Source organism: Pollicipes pollicipes, unplaced genomic scaffold (genome assembly GCF_011947565.3).
Source record: "Pollicipes pollicipes isolate AB1234 unplaced genomic scaffold, Ppol_2.1 Scaffold_6138;HRSCAF=7277_pilon_pilon_pilon, whole genome shotgun sequence".
Taxonomy (NCBI): Eukaryota; Metazoa; Arthropoda; class Thecostraca; order Pollicipedomorpha; family Pollicipedidae; genus Pollicipes; species Pollicipes pollicipes.
Window position 1 is genome coordinate 6,564,747 of NW_023596818.1, and position 19,200 is coordinate 6,583,946.

The 19,200-nt window shown below is 55.1% G+C and overlaps 1 protein-coding gene and 2 long non-coding RNA genes across 3 annotated transcripts; 1 reads left to right on the forward strand and 2 right to left on the reverse strand.

The window, feature by feature from the left end:
• Nucleotides 1–3,642, reverse strand: LOC119106223 (uncharacterized). The gene is made up of 4 exons (XR_005095105.1): nucleotides 3,559–3,642; nucleotides 2,420–2,491; nucleotides 304–371; nucleotides 1–37 (listed from the first exon to the last, which is right to left on the reverse strand). It is a non-coding gene; the product is annotated as an uncharacterized LOC119106223 (long non-coding RNA).
• Nucleotides 3,643–5,644: 2,002 nt separating this feature from the next.
• LOC119106126 (uncharacterized) lies at nucleotides 5,645–18,842 on the reverse strand. The gene is made up of 6 exons (XM_037229724.1): nucleotides 18,579–18,842; nucleotides 17,886–18,002; nucleotides 17,174–17,338; nucleotides 7,314–7,496; nucleotides 6,536–6,709; nucleotides 5,645–5,952 (listed from the first exon to the last, which is right to left on the reverse strand). Exons 1-6 carry the CDS (start codon nucleotides 18,615–18,617, stop codon nucleotides 5,776–5,778), a joined length of 855 nt encoding a protein of 284 aa, XP_037085619.1. The 5' UTR covers nucleotides 18,618–18,842; the 3' UTR covers nucleotides 5,645–5,775.
• Nucleotides 15,800–16,689, forward strand: LOC119106471 (uncharacterized). The gene is made up of 2 exons (XR_005095148.1): nucleotides 15,800–15,968; nucleotides 16,479–16,689. It is a non-coding gene; the product is annotated as an uncharacterized LOC119106471 (long non-coding RNA).
• Nucleotides 18,843–19,200: the final 358 nt, after the last annotated feature.

Consider the following 19,200-nt stretch of genomic DNA (forward strand, 5'->3'; position numbering starts at 1 on the left):
AGGAGCGCGTGATGGAGCGGAACGCCTCCTGGCCGGCCTGCGGCACACCGCCCCACGCCCGGCTGGTGACGCGGCACCGGCTGACGAGCCATACACGACGAGATCGAGGCTACCACAGGCTTTGGCTTTCCTCGATAATTTGATGGTGTTGGTGGAAAAAGCGGGTGAAAATGTGAAAACAGGAAACTTTCGATAATTCATACAAGAAGTCGCAAAAACATGCATGTTTATGTAGGCCCTGGCTCACTTCAGCAGAAGCCGCGCCCTGATCGACCCTGCTCCCTCCCCACACAGGTCACTCACCGTGTCCCAGATCTGCAGTTTGACTTGTTTACCATCGATTGTGATCATGCGGGCGCCGAACTCCACACCTGAGCACAGGCAGCGCCGTTAGCGACGGCAGCGGCCGTCAAGACGGCGCAGCTATCCACTGCCCGGCACGCACCGCTAGCGATGGCAAAAACCTGCACGGATGCCCCTGGCACTCTGAACCCCCCCCCCCCCCCCGGCAGGCGCCGCGACGCGAATGGACATCACGGCGGTGGGCGGTCCGCAGCTTTAATGCACAGTTGGACTTCTTCACAAAACTTAAGTCGACGCGAAGTGGACATCACCGCAGTGGGCGGCCTGCAGTTTCAATGCACAGTTGGACGTCTGCACAAAACTTATATCCGGGATGCAGGGCGACGACACCCTGGCGGGCTGGGGCCTGTTACACAACAGTGCAGATCTCCGCGGCAGCCACGGCCTTATGTGACCGAGATAGCAGCCATGCCCGTGGTTAAGACTCGGAAAATATCGAACGCACACAAAGTGCTCCTCCACAGATCCTACCAATCATGACTTAACACACGGATTGGAATGAAATTGTGCCGTAACCCTCTCGCCCTGTTAGGGGTGTCGATGTGACCCCCCCCCCCTAGCCTCTGGGGCATCAACTGCGCGTATTTTGACACCAAAAAGGTATTCCTCAGTTTAATGATTTCGGAGCAGCGGCGGTTTTCGAGGAACACTGTACGTCGATCCACGCCCCGTGGGGGGACAGCCGACGATGCTGCGGAACGCGCGCGGCAGGTGTTAACATAGTCATACATCATAAACATATGCTCAAAATACACAAAAAAACATACACCATTGTACCCAGAATTGAACAAGAAACACGGATGTTTAGGTTTTGTGTTGCCATGAGCCCTAGTCTCATATTGTGACGTTTAAAAGCTGAAAAGGTGCAATTTTCACGGAAATTTTACCTTTGACCTGGCATCATTTCACTTATTGAGCAAACATGAAAGCATAAAAACTAGCAGCAAACTCAAGATCTTGTTGAAACCAAGCCACTGATGTTTTCTGCTAAACTCTATCTTCATTAGTTTGGAAATGCTGAGACTGTCATCCAAAGCCAAAAGGCTTAAGTGCTATGTTAACTAATGATTCTTAGGCCATTTTGCTTTTGGATGGCAGAAGGGGTCGCATCAGACCCCTCCATATTTGTCAGCATTGCAAAAAAATAGTGAATCAGGGTGAGGGATAAAATAACAATGAACAAAGGCAAATCAAACCCAAACTAAACAGACATCATTTCCACTTCAAACTACACTTTATCTTTAATTTTCTATTTCTATCTTTTATTTTCATGCATGAAACTACAAAGCTGATGCATCAATTACATAAGGTTGGGAAAATGTGTTCTGAGGGAGCCACGCCACTGATTCAAGTGGCCAAACCAAAGAAATGTGTAAGAAGCCGCTGCACAGGGTCATGCAAAACATGATAGAACCATAAAACTTCACTGCTGATGTCCCTGCCATAAAAGTTATGCAGCTTGCCATTAAGCATATGACCTGAATATGCTGTCATAACTGATAATAGGATGACACAAGAAATGTAGCAATAATGATAAGACTAACCTTGCTACCAACATGCCTATTGCACTAAAGGCACATTACAATCTTGAACTTTAGTTTGCTTTGAACACATTCATAACACACAGCTGTGCCAGCAATAGGGAGCAAATCCATGGGTTGTGGAAGAGCTAGCAATAACATCATCAACAAAAAAGAAGAAAATAGAAATGGCAAGAACCATTTGTCAAGACAAAATCTATCAATGTGTTTGCAGCAAAATTACCAGGCTGATTTGTGCTTATGCACACTTTGGCTGAATAATCATACACTCAAGATGATGCATCCTACAATATCAAATGAATCATGGGCAATTATCAGCATGCATGAGAGCAGACCACTGCTTACTTGATAATGCTGCTCAGCCAGTGTCTCCAGGTCTATTAAAAGCCAGTTATCATCAGCTTATTACCCTAATTTATAGGACTAAAAAACAGGAACTCAATGCCTTTTTTGATTAACCATGTGCTAATTTCTAATCCACATCCCCACTGCTTCACATACATTAGCATACTTACCAATTGTCAGGTCATGAACTGGCTGGAATCTCTTGTCTGTGAACTGCAGGAGAAGGCAGGATTTCCCAACACCTGCCAATCACAGAGAGCACTGTCTATCCAACCATTCAGTTGGAAGGTTCTAGGACCTCAGTATGACATGGTGTCCAAAACCTATTTTTAATCAAAGAGAAAATTTTAAAAATAATGTTTAGATACACATAGGATGCAAGGATTATGTGTAGATTCAACCACCAACCAAAAACAAAGAATCAATGAGTTATCAGCCAAATCATGAAGTGAAATTCTGTTAGTGCACACCACAACATTGAGAAACATATCATGAATGACATGAAATGCAAAAAGCTTAGACATATAATGATCTGCTTTAATCTGCCAAATGAAAATACAAGCAACCAGCCAGTGAAACATCTATCAGACATATTTAAATGCAATTGTACCTATATACCCAGATGAGAATTTATTAGCCTCTACTATGTCATGTGCTTCATTGAGTTCTGCACTGAGCTAAATGCATAGCAATAGACCAGTCTAGAAAGTAATAAATCCCAAGAAACCCTTTTAGGCTGGAATTAGAGCTGAAACATAACTGAGGACAACCTTCACAAATTGTGCAGTGACATTCTTTAGTTAGGCATCCCACAGTACTAACAATGTAAATTCTTGAAAAATTATGTTCTAGGAGTTGGTTAAAATACAGAACTTTACCTTAATAAGTAAGCTACAAAAAGTTAGCCTATTTAGGGCTTTATTCAGGCTGGCCAACACCTAACTAACATGTGAATGATTTCCTATGAGCTGAAAAACTCACTGTACACGCCACACATAGATTTTTAGCTGCCAGTGCATAAGGCATAGCTAAGACTGTGGCCTGGTCAGGAGGATGACTATGTTTATAGATATGGGTGCAGCTTTAAAAATTGAGAGCATGCCCAATCTTTAGTTTGGTGTAGTGTTGGTAGTATTATATCATTAATACACTAGTTGACAAGCTACTAATAGAAGTTCAAACATTTGATATTAGTATCGGATTCGCCTGCCTAGGAATTAACACACATATGCATCGAATTGTCTCGTCACGGACAAAACCCACAGGAGGTACCAATTCAGCGCACCACTGCCAACAATTTCACCGTTACCTGTGTCGCCTATAATGATGTACTTGAAAAGATATGCGTAAGACATCTTTGAAACAGGGGCTTGGGTCTAATACAACCACAAATTATGCTTATGCGTCGGGGCTGCGATGAACAGAACGCAAATGAAATGGCGCAGCACCACTGACGACGCAACACAACCACCACAAAGCATCAAACAGCTGATTCGGCCATGAACGGAGGCTCCACGCAGCTAAATCATTTTCCCCCGCTGCCTCTACGTATTAGTGCAACAAGTCTCGCACATACGCCATAGTAAAGCGTTTCTTGTCCGAAAATACAGGAAAAAGATAAGAATCTAAACTAAGTGTAACTGGCATGATGACATACAATATTGGTTATTTAATTGCAGGCATACACAGAAGTATGTCAGGCACGGAGGTGTAGTTTCCTCATGCAGTTGGGTGGGCCCCAGCCCCGCATCTAACTTGGGCTTCAGGCCCCCCCCCCTCGCTCCTCCCCAACATTGATATCAAGGCCAAGTCTGGGGTAAATCCGCTTGTTGGGGGTTTTGCTGCATGCACGAAGCTCGTTTTTTCACTGTTCAACAACCAATAATTTCGCGAAACCACGCCCCTGACAGGTCATCAACAGGCTAAGCACGCTTGTTGTCAGGGCCGCATGCACTATTTCAGGACTTCAGTAAGGGAGGGGGGCAAGCTCAGTGAGCACTCATCACGGAGGGAGAACAAAAGCAGCTATTTTGAAACGCCATAGGAAAACTGAAGGAGCTGTCTCCGGTGCGGAAGTAAAAAAGTAAAAACCAAAAATTAATGAATTAAAGGACGGGGTGCCCCTCACCTCCTGGCTGCGTCACTGCCTGTGTAAGCCCTGAGCTCAACACTTTGCCCGTGATGCGAGTCATCGGCAGATTTCCGGACGAACGCACGTGCCGTAATGCTCGGCATGGTTCGTTCTGCCCTTTGACATCACCTGATCTTAAGCGCGGCGACTGTCACTAGCTGCGACCCATTCCAATCGGAAAGAACGGCTCACCCAGCCACGAGTGGGCAAATCGTTAAGGCAGGCACAAACCATTTTAGCTATTGGAACTAAATTAACTGAGAATTAGGCGGAACTGATCTTGAGATGGTTCCTCTCTATGCAAACATCGTAGGTAGTGTTAACCTCCTCCCGGAAATAGGGTCTCTTCCCTTCGTCTGCTCTGCACCCCGTACCGCCCTTCACAGGTTGACGGAGGCAATGATCGAGAACGTTTTCGATCAATCATCGATCAAGCTGTACTCACTTTGCAAGGCAGGAAACATTGCCTTTTTCTACCACGCTCCTGAACTTCCATCCGGCCCAATTTCAGAGGAAACTTTTTCTGCCCATGAATTGATGCGCATTTTGATTTTTCAGTCGGATCCCTGATGTACCTGACGGGCCTCGAATTTTATTTGGGATGGCTGTGAACCTCAAACCTGGAATTAAGGCCAGCAGCGGCAATGGCATGCCGTGCTATGTAGTACCTTGTACCGCTTATGAGGGGCTTTCCTCCTCAGGGAGCCGCTCGGCTCCCTCGCATTGACCACTCCGAGTCGCCCCCAGATCACCACCAGAGGCCGCGACAGTGAAGCCCAAGTTCAAATGGTCTGTCTGCAGAACACAAACCTCCGCTTTATGCGAGCAGAGTACTCTGAGCCGCCCATCGGCCACACTCGCTGTCTTGATCCGCGACGGCCCACGCCGCAGTGCGCCGGGTCCGTGTCCCCACTGCTCGAAAAATTAAGGGACGAAGCGGTTCAAGACGTCGCTTTTCTGGATCTATCTTCCATCCGTTGGTGTGACTGAAGACACCAGCAGCTGAATGCTCCGATATATTCCACTAGTCAGTTCACAGCCACACAGCTCCTTGGAGCAAAAGTTAGCTGCAACTCGACGCAACAAAATATTTTCGGCAGGTACCAAATCCCATCTACGCATGAGACGCACGGAAGTTTACCTCAATTTACGCTTTGACCGACCCGTTGTACGTCCCAATTAAAGCATGAACTCATGCACCTTTAATTCCACTTCAACCCCGCTCATGATCTGGTTACATGCGCGTCGCAAAAAAAAAAATATCCTCGAGCATCCCGCCTGCTGCTTCGCGCAGACTGACAGGGCGCGGTATGGCAGCGTATATTTACAAACACACAAAAACAGGTCATTGCATAGATCGAAGCGCACATAAATAGAATCTGCATCGTTCAGGCGTTAACAATCCTCGAGCCGGGGCAGCTCCGGTTCGCGCAGGAGGTCGGCGCAGTGCGGCGAAGAGCGGCGCAGGAAGAGCGTCACGCCCGACCGGTACCAGGCCGGCACGGTCACGTGCGTGGTGAGCACGCGCCGGACGCCCGGCGGCGGCGCGTCCAGCTCCTCCCGCAGCACCGTCACCACCTGGCTGAGGAGCGAGCCGGCGGCGTCACGGTCCGGCCCGGCAGCAGCGCCGCACCCGCCACAGAGCGGCGGGGACGCCGCATGAGCCGGCGGGGTCACCGGCGGCAACCACCACTGAGGCCATCGCACCGACGAGCCATGTGAGCGCTAAACGATAGGTGCGGTCCACAAGACGGGAGTGAGTTGTTTGAGAATATGTCATCGAACGGCTGTGACAAATGAACCCGAACCACATATCGGGTCGGACGAACACGGCAACATGAGACAACCTATTCGCATTAGACAGACTACCTTGGAAATCCAATCTTCCGTAATAGTCAAATGGCCTCGAGTCGTGAAAGCGAGTCGTAGTTGCTGCTTTGTCGAACGCTGGGCAACATGCAGACTAACAAGCACACACCAGACAGACACACAGTTCATCCGCCCTATCGAACGTGTCACTGGGGCTTTCGGGCACCTCGACTTCGCTGCCATATCGCGCCCATCGGGCAAAGCATCGGGACAGCCAGAGGTGCGTCATGCGAATCCTGTAAGAGACTGGCGGTTGCAGGGGCGCCGCGCGGTACCCACCTAGCACGTTCATGCGTCGCCAGCGGGGGTCGGCGGCGTTCATGAGCGGCTGGAGGGCACAGCCGTCGCGCCACCGGGAGGTGATGTCCTCGCGTCGCACCAGCAGCACCGGCTCGCTGCAGAGCTGCTCCCCGAGCAGCGAGGCCGACACGCACTCCAGCGGGTTCGTCAAGTACACGCCCTGGCGGCGGCGGCCGGGCCGGGTCAGAGCGCACGCGCAGACGCGCTCACAGGGACAACGCGGCCCACACGGCGGCCCGCACCACACGGCACGCAGGCAGGCGCAGAAGGGCAGGGATACCCCGCCAGCGGGCAGCCACGAACGAGAGCCGTGGCGGGCGTCCGACAAGTGACTACAAAGTATCACGGCCGGCCACTGGAGGGTCAGCCTACACAGAGGTTGGGCCCGGTCCACATAAAAGCAGAGTTGTGGTCTAGCGCACCTCGAGTCCGACGCGTGCTTCTCCTTGCAGCCGGTTGGGGCGAGTTTTACGGCCGAGATTACACACCGCCACATGCGCCGCGTATCAGCAGCGCGCAGCCCTGATAAGACACAGTTTCCGGGCCACACGTTCTCCGAAGTCAGATAACAATACAAAAGACCGCCAAGCCAAAGCCCCTTCCCACTGAAACATTCTAAGCTCCCCCACGACCGTTTAGCACGGATGGCGCGCGACCAACATCAGCTCTCGGCGTCAGCAACTGATCTGCCTGACGAGCGCCTCGCCGCGCCGCGCCGGAGCCCGGGCCGCCACGGGGAGCCAGCACGCCGCAGCCCGACTGACCTGCGGTCCGACGCCGAACGCCATCTGGTGGTGCCAGGCGTCGGGCACCGTCTGCTGCGGCGGCACGCCCCGCTGCGGGTTCAGCGTGGCCACGGGCACGGCGCCGCGCCGCAGCCAGCCACCCAGCCAGCGCACCAGCTGGAAGCTGCGCCGCGGGTACATGCTGAAGAAGCGGCCACACACCTGTCCGACACGGCGGGGCGGGCGGGCCGTCAGTCACGGTCGGCGCGGGCCGGGAGGTGGGCGCGACCGTTCCCCAGTGGGCGCCAGCGGAACACGGCCAACCGCGCACCGGCGGGTTACAACAGTGACGAGAGTACACAGAGGGGACGGTCACAATGCGGCCGCCTAGTCGCATGGGCAGGTCAATCGACACTCTCACACGCACTCATGACGCACTGGACGGCTGCCCGTTTCCACGCAAAACATGTTCTAACCATCTGAGACGCCATGTTATTAAAGGCACATAAACCCTGCACGCATGGCATCTTCAACGCACTACTTATGTACCGCCTGCATGGTCAAACATGACAACAGAAATCGCTACGATTTTTGCGTTCGTATGTTCTGTGGAAAGGGACAACAGAGTACATATCTTGCAACGTCAGGGAGCAGAAACGCCAACCGCTGGCCAGTTTGTCTCCAGCCACCAACAGTCTTTTCTCACATTTATCGTGGCCCCGGCCCAACACCCCCGAGCTCGCCGCACCGCTCATCCCGGCCAATAATGGGCGTGGCGCCAGGCACACGTTGACGGGGGCGGCCGGTCGGCTGAGCCGTTCTGGCGTCCGCCGCACCAGCTTCGGGGACCGCAAAGGCGTAGGACTGTTCACGGCGTCTAGAAAATAATCCGCTGCACGTCGATTCTACCCCAGCCTAGTCCGGGATATATACGGGTGCGTGCGTGTACTGGGATTCTGCGATTGTTCCGTCAGCGATTTCCGATGGGCTGCCTCTCACTGACTTCAGCGCATCGGTCACCAGGCCCTCACGAGTGGACTTGTCGCGAAAATCAAACAATGCCGACTAAAAGCCCAATCTCTGGCGCTGAGGCCAGATGCATGATGCCACACTGCCAGTGCCGGTCCGGGTTGTTGACGGCCAGGCGCAGCACCCGCTAGGGTGTGGCGTCCGTCCGACCCACGCCGCCCGGGACAGGCGCCAGAGCGCCCTGCGGCGCAGCTGGCGGTGACGGTCCAGGGGGCCGCGCGCCGCAGCTGGGCCAGGACGCACCGAGACCGACCGACCGGACGTGCCGCCTACCAGCGCCTCTGACCGTGTCTGCTCCCATTGTGGCCAATGTCACGCCGCCGAGGGCCGCGTGTGTGCGTGCGACGGGCGGGGAGGGGCTGTCGCCCGTGTCAAACGCCAGCTGACGCAGATTCCCGCCACACCTGTACACCCACAAACTGCTGTGGCGCTCCGACGCCGCGCTCGGGCGGCTACTGTCAGCTGAGGGGACGGCGCGCTCGTGTGCTAGTACACAACCCGCGGGCCGTCATGAGAGCAGCGCGCTCGGGCAGACCACTGCTGGTCGCTCGCGCGGGCCGTCATGAGAGCAGCTTCGCTCGGTCAGACCACTGCTGGCGCCAGACGCCGACGGCTCGCGCCCTCCTGTCCGAACAGGGACGCGTCAGGGCCGGCGATTCGAAAGCCGGTCGATGGGACCTCTTCACGGGTGTGGGGGGGGGGTGGGGTGGGGAGAGGGGATCCGGGACATTTTTTTTTCAAGGGGGTGGGGGCACGTCTCCTCTGATCATATGCCGTGACATGGATAAATAGGCATGAGTGTGAATGTCGGTGATCACAAAACCATGAACAGGGAGCTCTGATCCCCGACCGGGGCGAAGCGCCTCCCATTCTCAAGACATCATGCCGGACTCAATAAAAAGGGCCTTCCAACGCATAGATGGAATCTCGTTATCGAAAACATGGTGCTTCCAGCAGACAAATAGAGCCTCAAAACTCAGCAAAGGATTTCATTACCCCAAGACAGGATATCTTGATCCAGATTAGCGCACTTCTGACACATGGCAGATTCCCGACTTTTTCCCTGGCTCGTAACTCCCGGCCTAGAATATAGGCTTCTTCAGATATGGAGCATGCTTCCTGACCCAGAAAAGGAGACTCCATAGTTCATAACGGGGGCCTCCCGAGCCAGCTGAGGACTTTTAACAAAAAATGAGGCTTGCTTATCCGGATAATGTGACTCTTGATACAGAAAAGTCTTCTGAGCCCCGATTTCGTACCCCTAGCTCAGTTACAATTGCGGTGGTTATTGGGCTTCCTTGATCTGAATTTCGTTCAAGTATGTGTAGCTACAAAGCCTTCAGCTTGGGCAAAATAAACTTAAACCTTCCTTAAAATTTGAGGCGGCAAAAACGTCCCCTCGCCCCTCCCCCTTCTGCCTGTCTGCCGGGAAGGGTTGACTGCCCCTCCCCTGCTGCGCCGCCGTCGGTCGCAGTAGGCGTGGTCTGGTCACACGCCGGGACCGGCCGCCCAGCGACCCCGCCCGGCCGCCACGTGACCCGAGCGACGGACGGTGGACGCAAGCATGCATGGGTTTTCATGGTGGTGGCGGTGACGACGGTGGGGGACGGGTCGATGCCTCTGACGAACGGGCGGCTGCAGTGAGCTTCTGCCAAAGCTACCGCGGGGATAAGACAGTAGATATAGCGTTATTCCTGGGAGAACAAAACCCAGGAGAATGGAGGTATAGGTGTATTAATGTTTCGATAAAGGCATATTGCCAAAATATCAACGCATCTTTATCTCCATTCTCCTGCCTTTTTTTCTCCGAGGAATAACGCTACCACTACTGTCTTACCTATATGCATGGTGCTCCTCGCAAAAGCGCTAAACAATCTACCACGGGGATACCAAAAGCATTGAGAAACATGCAATCCAATGCAGCGTCACATGAGATTTAATGAGACTTAGCATTTCACAGACTGAGCGATACACGGAGCCTTCTTCCAACCGATCGGAATCCGAATGTGAATACGAATTCGATCCGAATCCCACTAGTGGATGCATGACTGAATGAACGGATTTCAAAGCAAGCTCAGGAATGCCATCGAAACGGACGTATAACTAAAAAACACACTGACCAATCTCCCAGTGCCTAAGATGTGATAGAACGTAAAATGTCTCCTTTTTGTATTGGATCAGATCCATTTCTGCTTTCCAATAAAGGAACGCGACCATGCTATGTCCGCATACGCATCAAGAGTGTTTACAATTACAGCTGACAAAACGTGGCGGCACAGAACTCAAAATGCTTCCCTCAAGCTTTGGGCCGGGGCCATTTGAAAGCTTTGCTATTCGCCGAGCGCAACCATGTACTCACCGCGTAAAATCATCACCTCCGCCCACATTCGAATTGCAGCTGGCGGCAACAAAAAATAAATAAACAGGTGAAGAAACAGACGACAGCGCAGTAACGCTTCAGCCTGCACCGATCGCAGCGCACGCGAGTCTGTTCCATGCCAAGCACGGCTCGTCTTGGGGCAAATACCGATCAGGCAGGCGCCGCCTGGTAAATACCCTGGACGGCAATGGCCAAAGGTCAGCGATAGCTTCCTCTTTAGCCGACTGAGGTGGTTAGGGCTAAATGGTGGTGGAGTAAGGTCAGCTGGCTTCTTACGACTCTCCTCCGCAGCGCGCTTGAACTAACAAAATACGCAATTTGCAAAATTTCATTAAGTTTCTTTTAGGTTAAATATCTGAATTCACTGAAATGCATTTTAATGAAGAATGTGAATGCGGTTGAGTAATAGTTAGTAATTCAACATTTCGTCGAACTTAAAATCAAATCTCAATCAAACTAAGAAAACTGTAACCCTAGAATACAACATAAAGTACACATCAAAATTATCATAAAACGTTCAGCTGAAATTTCACTATGCCTTAGAACACATTTCCCGAACTGGTTGTTCTTCGATTAGCTTGCTATTCCGTGCTACGTGACACGCATATGAAAAACGAAACAGCGACGACTTAACACTCAATCGCTCTCTCGTCCGGACAAAACCCTGTGCATTAAAGAGTGGCACCTTTACGACTCTTCCGAGGCTTTCCTTTTACGTTTTACGGAGAAAATCAAAAATTGTGCTTGTAGACTACCATACTGAATGGATGTTCCTAACGCAAAAACTAAGACAACACCCACCTGAAAAAAAGAATGATGTAATGACACTATAACGGCCATGTATAGCTTGAAAAGTCACTTTATCTTCCAGCGGTAGTTAGTACTTGTGTGGCCACCGACAGCCAATAATATCGACACATTAATATCAGCCGGCCTGACCTCGCCGCTGGTCGAACACTCAGCTCCGCTGTCAGAACGGGCGCAATAAAGCTCAATAAACGACTGCTGGCCGCCATTAGCCGCTCCAGGCGGCAAGGACGTGCGATGGGCCGTAGCGACATCGGCGCGTCCGGGGGACACCGGCGCGCGCCGGCGGAGCACCGCGCTCGACACGGGCGAGCGCGCGCGGCGGTGTGCTCCACCCGCACCCCGGAGCACAGGCGGCCCACCGCCGCGGTGCAGAGGTGGCTGTGCCCTCAGTGCACCTTCCGTACTCATGTTGAGACCATCCCGCTACGTTGTGTCAACTACACAAAGACACAGCGGTAATTTCACAGGCCCCCCCCCCCCCCCTCAGACACACGCAACGTACACACACGTCCACACCTGACCGAGTGGTGCTGAGATCAGGTGCCGCCCTGGCCGACTCCCGACGACTACGTGCCGGGCCCCGTACATCAGGTACAAGGGGGTCTTTGAAGCACCGGCCGACTCCGGACCGCCGTCCGCGGGCCGGGCTCCCGCACGACATCAGTAGGGGGAAGCCCCCCCCCCCATCAGTAAAGGGGAAGCGCCCCCCCTCCCCATCAGTTAGGAGGCTTTGAAGCGCAACTGCACGGCATGCAAACTCGCCCATCTCAGTGTTCCGATTCCGGTTAACTCCCGTTCGTGCTCCAGCCCCGTGCTCCTCCGTCGGGCGCCTGTCGCTTAGTGCGCGCCCCGCCAGGCCGCGCGGCTCCCGCACGCCATCAGTGGCTTTCAAGCAGAAAGAGCGCATGATATGCTGCGGGGCCTCCCGTCGGCCGGCAGCCTCTCCGGTTTGCGCCAGACATCAGGGACGTCCCTGATGTCTTCTCCCTGTGCGCGTTCGCTTCGGCCCGGTTCCGCGCGAGCACAGTAGAACCAAGAGCACCATCTCTGAGCGTATGCATGATTGTGCTCTTACTCTACCCAGGAGCTCCACGACTTCGCCACGGGTGCGATTGCAATGTTATTGCAACCGAGCGAAATTGCATCGTGGGACTTGAATGCCTTCGAGGCAGATCCAAGGGAAAGTGCGATGTAATTTTGCGCATATATTGCTGAGAGAGAAGTAGCCTTATTAAGGCCATGTAATGGGTCGTTAAAGGGCACGTATGCTACATGAGGACGCACAACCCCACTTTTTGAGGCACCAAGAACACTTTTTTATCAAACACGTAGGAAGCGTCGCGTCTCTTGATTCATACAGTGGAACGGCACATTTACGCTTGCGAGTTCTTCAAATGCACTGTTTTTTTGTACGACTTCGATCTTAAGATAATGTACATGAACACGCGTTCGGGTGGGAGGCCAATCTGCTCCCTGCCCGCCCCCCCCCCCCCGAAGGTGTTTACAAAATGGATTTCGAACGGCGCGGCATTACCGCGCCAAATTTTGTAGAGCCATAGACAATTGAGTAGCGGATCGTTTGGTGTCAAAATTAAGATACATCTTGTAATGTCACTGACCTACGGCAGTTCAAAGCCGGGCTATGGGTTCAGCGAAGCCAATTTCTAGTGAATCGTTCAATCCGATGCAACAACCGAGTATTAGACGAAGCCATACAGCTCTGGGATACTGTCTTAGGCAATACAACAAATGAATGAACAAATTTCATTGACCCAGGGTTAAGAAAACAAGGTTAAAACCAACCCGTTTTATTACTCTAGGGCTTGCTGTATGGAGTAGATTCTGGTGCTCGTTTTTAATTGATTGATGACAAGAACCGTATTTTATATATTCCATTGGCTTTTAAAGGCCAGAATAGACCGCCGACTTCAATGCCCACGGTCAACATTTTGATTCAGGAGCGTACCGCCTAGGGTGATCTTTGACGCTTACTCAAATGCAAAACTCAAAGTGGTCTTAAACAATTTGGTCACCATGACCTTTGAAAGGTCAAACGATGTCACTGACTTAAACGAGCATCCGTGACCTTTTATTTAGAACAGATATCCAGGTTCTGAGGGCACTCTGGACACCAACCTGGAGGTTGACGTTTTTTTACCTTATCTGGCCCGAAGGCCATGACCTAGGAACCTCAAACTTTGACACAAGTGAGTTCACGTACCGGCCAACAAACTCCGTGGATTTGGTGCCTCTAGCTCCCTTAATTTCTGAGATCTCAGGGGGCAAACTGATCCTCACTCGAGCGAAGGGTGTCCAACCGGCCACCCGGGCGCGTGTTGAAAGTTGTCACCACACTGGGCTGATACCATTTCAGTAATGCTTTGGGCCACATCGCCATGACACGACAAGCTGACCAAGAAGTTAGCAGCCAGTAACAAAATATATGCTGGTCTGCATAAAATAACTTAAAATACCTTGCGGGTCATCAATGCCAGGGGCGCGGGATACGGCAGAGGAAGAGAGACTGCCATTCCCTGACCCGCTCCGCACTTCCAACTTGGAAAACTCCAATTTAACCGCCCAGCTCTGCAAAATATCATCAACAAGGCAAAGCTGAGTTCAAAACGAGCCCCAAGTTAGTCATATATATATATATATATATATATATATATATATATATATACATCGTAATGGCGTAATCTTCAGCAGAGTAAAACCAGGCAAACGTGGTCTTAGGCATGATTTGTGCGGCGTCTTCCATGTAAGGCACGTTAGGAAACGTCGCTAGTTCTGTACTGTACCAAGTCACTTAGGACAACAACATAGAGTAACCTCTGATGTCCAGAAGCAAGTTACTTTTTAACCTTATACCCGGCACAGGCCACTAAAACCTTTCGGTTCAGCAGGCTTTGTTTTGGGTAGCCATTGGTGCGCTGCCGTGTGAGGGTGCTACAATGTGACAGGTTGAATGACTGCACTGATGTTCTTTAGGAAAGTGTTGGTGACCTTATACTCGGTGTCGTCATTCAACGCTCCAGTAAAGGCATCTGTGTTCTCACCACCCCTTAGTATGGAACCAGGCTTTCGGCGTTACAACGTGGAAGCCCAAAGGCTGATTGTTTTGGCATCTTTTTCTGGGCAGTCTTCCCAGAATCGGAACATTTTGTTGTCTTCAAAGTTGCAGGCATTTGCGTCTTAATTGATGATCAAAATTCTTTATCTGAGGATATGATAACTGACTTGAAACGTCGAGCATTCTGTCATATATATATATATATATATATATATATATATATATATATATATATATATATATATACTTGTGAATTCCTAATACCTTCATATAACAGTACCACCTAATATAATGAGTGCCAGTTATTTCAAGTGCAGCAACCCACAATGCTGAAAACAAAATAACTTTAGGGTTTTTAATACCAAGAAGCTCCGGTCCACCCGTGCATGTTGCGAGGAAAGGCCAGCATACCACGCGCTCTATCCGTCAGGGAAGGTCGAACATACTGACGGATCACTTGTGCATGCTGAGCAGCGAGTATGTGTGTGCGCCGGCGGTCTATCCCTCAGCCAGCAGAGCGCCAGCCAGCCGACGGTCCGCTGACCCGGACGGCGCGGGCAGCGGGGCTGACCTACGGGCCGGGGCAGCGCGGCCGCGGACCAGGGCAGCGCCGGCCGAAGCCTCCAGCCCATCACGGGACGGGCACGACACCGGGGCGACAGCGGCCGGCCGGGCGCGGCGGCCGTGCTGCCCGCGGCGCCGCGCTCACAGCGGCCGCCGCGAAGGCCGCCGCCGCCGCGCCGCCTTAAAACGCGCCCTCCTCCGGCAGAAGGCATCCAGTGAGCCGCCGCACCGCTCGCCAACATGAACGCCCAGATCCTGGTGAGTGGGGCGGCGGCCGGCGCCGGGCGCCTGCTGCCGACAGCGACCGATCCGGGTCCCCACGGGCCTGACAGCCGCAGCGCCGCCGCGTCCCGGCGCCGGCGAGCTCGCCACGTCGGCTGCTGTCGTCGCCCGGCCAGCGCAGCCCCCGCAGTGCCATCCTGCAGCCTATCGACCGCAGGTCATAAAGCGGCAGCTGACTCACGACCGCGGTCCGCCGGCCGCGGCGGCCCGTCAACCGCGCTGTCAGGCCCACCTCGACGCAGGGCCGAGAGCTCGGCATTCTCCGCGGCGGAGGGCCGTCCCGGAGCCGTGCCCAGTCCTGTCACCAGTGTGCCACCCCTCCCCTCCCCTCGCCCCGCTAGGTCTTGTTACAGCCTCCGCTGGCCGTGACCGGTCATGACCGGACGTGTCTGTTGCAGCTGTTGTCTGTCCTAGCCGCGCTGGCCGTGATGTACGTCGCGGCCGCCGCGCCGGCAGAAGATCAGCACGACCTGGCCGCCGAGGAGGCCAGATACGCCTACGGCTACCGCTACCCCTACTACAGCCGCGCCCGCTACGGCTACGGCCTGGCGCCCCGGTACGTCACGGCTCACTCCTCTGTCGCCCGCCCGGCCGTGCGAGGCACACGTAAGACTCACAAGCACTCAGAGCCACAGGCACGAGGCACACGTGAGATACGGAGGCACTCACAGGCACAGGCACGAGACACACGTGAGATACGGAAGCTCTCAGGGACACAGGTACGAGGCACACGTGAGTTACGGAGGCACAGAGGCACAGGCACGAGGCACACGTGAGACTCCGAGGAAGCAGCCGACGAGCGGTGCCAACAGTCCGACTTCTCTGGCGCGGGACGCCTTGTATGGCGGACGCTCAGTTTGCGCAGCCAGCAGGCCGACCGAGGCCAACGCCGTGTGACAGTGTGACAGTGTGTGACAGACTGATGCGCGGGAGCTGACCGCCAGCCGACGAGCACAGTCACAGCTGCTCCCAGCACGGCCACCGCCACTCCGACGGCGGGCGTACAGTCTGCGGTGTAGCGACCCCCCACGCTGGCCCGCCCCTGACCGGTGCTGTCGTGTTGCAGGTACCCGTACTACCGCGGCTACTACGGCCTGTCGCCGTTCGGGCTCTACTAGACGGCCTGACCGACTTCGTACCCGTTACCGAGTACTCGGTACCGGACCCCACTCCAGGACCGACGGCAACAGCTCCCTGCGCTCTCTGGCCAGTACCCTTCTGCTCACTCTCCGGCCAATGTAGTGGTGGCCAATAAATGCTAGACTGCACGACACAGAGCCGTTTGTACCGATCAGGCCGCGTGATTCACAGTCTGAGTGACTCACGGTGAGTGGGAGGGGGGCGAGGGGCGATGGCGGGAACGGTGAACGGCAAACAGCGGGGCCGCGGCCGGTGCGCCGCACTGCTGACACCAGACTGGCAGGAGCAGCGCCGGTGCGCCAAGTCACCATCCAATAACGTCGCGCCACATCGCATCCGATGCTTCCACCAATACCCAGCGCCAGGGCGACACCAGCGTCGGCAACGCCGTTTTCAAAACCAGGGGCGTCACCCAACGAAAGCTGAGGTTTTAGAGACACAAGCCGCCACGATCGTGCACGGTCCCGCGGGACTTGTCGAAAGGCGGCGAAGGTCCACTACCGGGGAGAATCCTCCGACCGTTCGCAGCTGACAGCAGACTATCAACCTCCTGCCGCCCCGGGTCATCGCTGAGCCCCTCGCTGAGCCCCTCGCCCGCCCCCGACACCTCCGCCGGCTGACCTGGCCGTCGGTGAGCGTGTTGACGCCGTCGATCAGCTGTTTGTGCGTGCAGCCAGCCTCGGCGCGCGAGAACAGGTAGTCGGCCAGTGGCGCCGCCTCGCGGCGCAGTCGGGTACTGACGGCTGCCGCCGCCGCCGCCTGGTCCGGCTGGTAGCCCAGCGCCAGCTGACAGACAAGCGGCCCGGTCAGCCTCATGGACGAGCAGGCAGAGCGGGCCACACCGCGGGGAGCACAGCACACTGGGTCCGGCTGCGGGCGGGGATGGCCGCCAGGCCGCTGTCCAGCCAGAGGAGATACACAAACCAACGACGACTGACCCACACAGCTGCAGGCTATTAGCAAATAAATGAGAGAAACAGCAAGACCAGCTCAGAGCCAGCTAACGAGGAAATATGCATCCGGCAGGGCGATATCTGAAGAACATTGGAACAACAGGCCAGCACCAACCAACTGGCAAACGAAAGCCAGCCTCGCGCCAACCTAACCCTCTCTCCCCCCCCCCCCCCCCCCCGGCACCAGCTGGTCCGGTATCACACCCGCTGCTGTGCGACTCCTCACGTCCGCCAGCTGACAGCCGACCTGCCCGGCGGCGCGGTCCGGCCGCCCTCGCCCGGCGGCGGCGCTCGCGACCTGGCCGCGCTCGCTCGGCGGCGGCGCTCGCGACCCGGCCGCGTTCGCTCGGCGGCGGCGCTCGCGGCGCGGCGGGCCTCACCAGGACGTTGATGACGGCGGTAGCGCCGCAGGCGGAGCGGCCGATCTGTGTCACCTGGCGGGTCAGCACCTCGCGCTCGGTCCAGATCATCACCTTCTCCGGTGGGCCGGCGCCCAGCTGGCGGCAGGTCAGGTCAGAGCAGGTCAGGTCAGGTCAGAGCAGGTCAGGGGCCGTGGATAGCCGACCACAGGCGGACGGACAGCACACATGGAGGCGTGGTGAGTGGAAGCGGTCTGGCGGCACACACAGCTCCATGGACCTCGTACACGTTAATTTTAGGAGAGTGGGGGCCGCTTATATCTCAATATGGCAATGACGGGGCAAGTGATCTACCCCTGACAACACCAGCTGAACACCAGAGGACACCAGATGGACACCAGATGGACACCAGTGGAAAACCAATTATAAACAGCACACGTACATCGGATGGCAAATTAAATTACCTACCCGACATACCCAACGCATATTTCATTCGTCCGCACATAACACATCGAATCTCGCTCAAACGTGCTGCAGTTACTATACCAAGCATCCTAGAAAACTACCTTCAACGAATGACTGACGGAATTCAGCGATCGCAGATGCCCGATGGCCAAACGAATCAAAGAGCCAAACGAGTCAGCCGGCACCAGGGCCCCGACCCCGATCACACAACGCCCGCCGCACCCGTCCACAGCGCCCCATCAGTCCCACCTCGAAGAGGCTGGCATCGGCGTCGCCCTTGCGCGCCATGAACGCCTTCTCGGCGGTGGCATGACAGCCGTCATGCTGCAGGTTCGGGTCGCCCGCACCGGGGATGTTGAACACCGAGTTCTCGCGGCGCCGCAGCCGCTCACGGCAGCCATCCGGCTGGCGGTCGCTCAGGTCGTTGCTGCAGCACGGCTGGTACTTGTCGGTGCCGCCGCTGACCGAGCTGTGGTCGCTCCGGCTGTGCGGCAGCGCTGCCGGCAGCCGCACCGCCGGCTCCGACGGCGACGCGGCCGGCGCGCTGTTCGAGCCCACGTTGTTAGCGCGGCAGGCGCCGGTTGGTGACCTTGTGCTCGGGCAGGCGGCGCGCGCCGGCCGGCCGGCCCCACGCCGCGTTGTTCTCGGGGGCTGCGGTCGCCGCCGTCGCTCGAGCACAGGTTGTCGTCCGAGTTAGAGCCGGCCATCGAGAGCCGGTTGAACTTGACGTTGTCGGCGGCACCGGTGGCCGACGGCGAGCCATCCCGGGAGCTGGCCGGCGACGACGGCGACGAGCTGGCCGGCGACGGCGGCGAGTCGACGGACGAGCCGCTGCCGACCGGCGACGGCGGCGACGGCGGCGGACGGCGGC

Bases quoted from the DNA above. Each gene is read 5' to 3' on its own strand.
- LOC119106126 (XM_037229724.1), bottom strand. From the start codon at position 18,617: ATGGCGCGCAAGGGCGACGCCGATGCCAGCCTCTTCGAG. The intron at 18,003-18,578 runs GTGGGACTGATG...ACCTGCCGCCAG, and splicing joins CCGATGCCAGCCTCTTCGAG to CTGGGCGCCGGCCCACCGGA. The intron at 17,339-17,885 runs GTGAGGCCCGCC...CTTGTCTGTCAG, and splicing joins CCGCCGTCATCAACGTCCTG to CTGGCGCTGGGCTACCAGCC.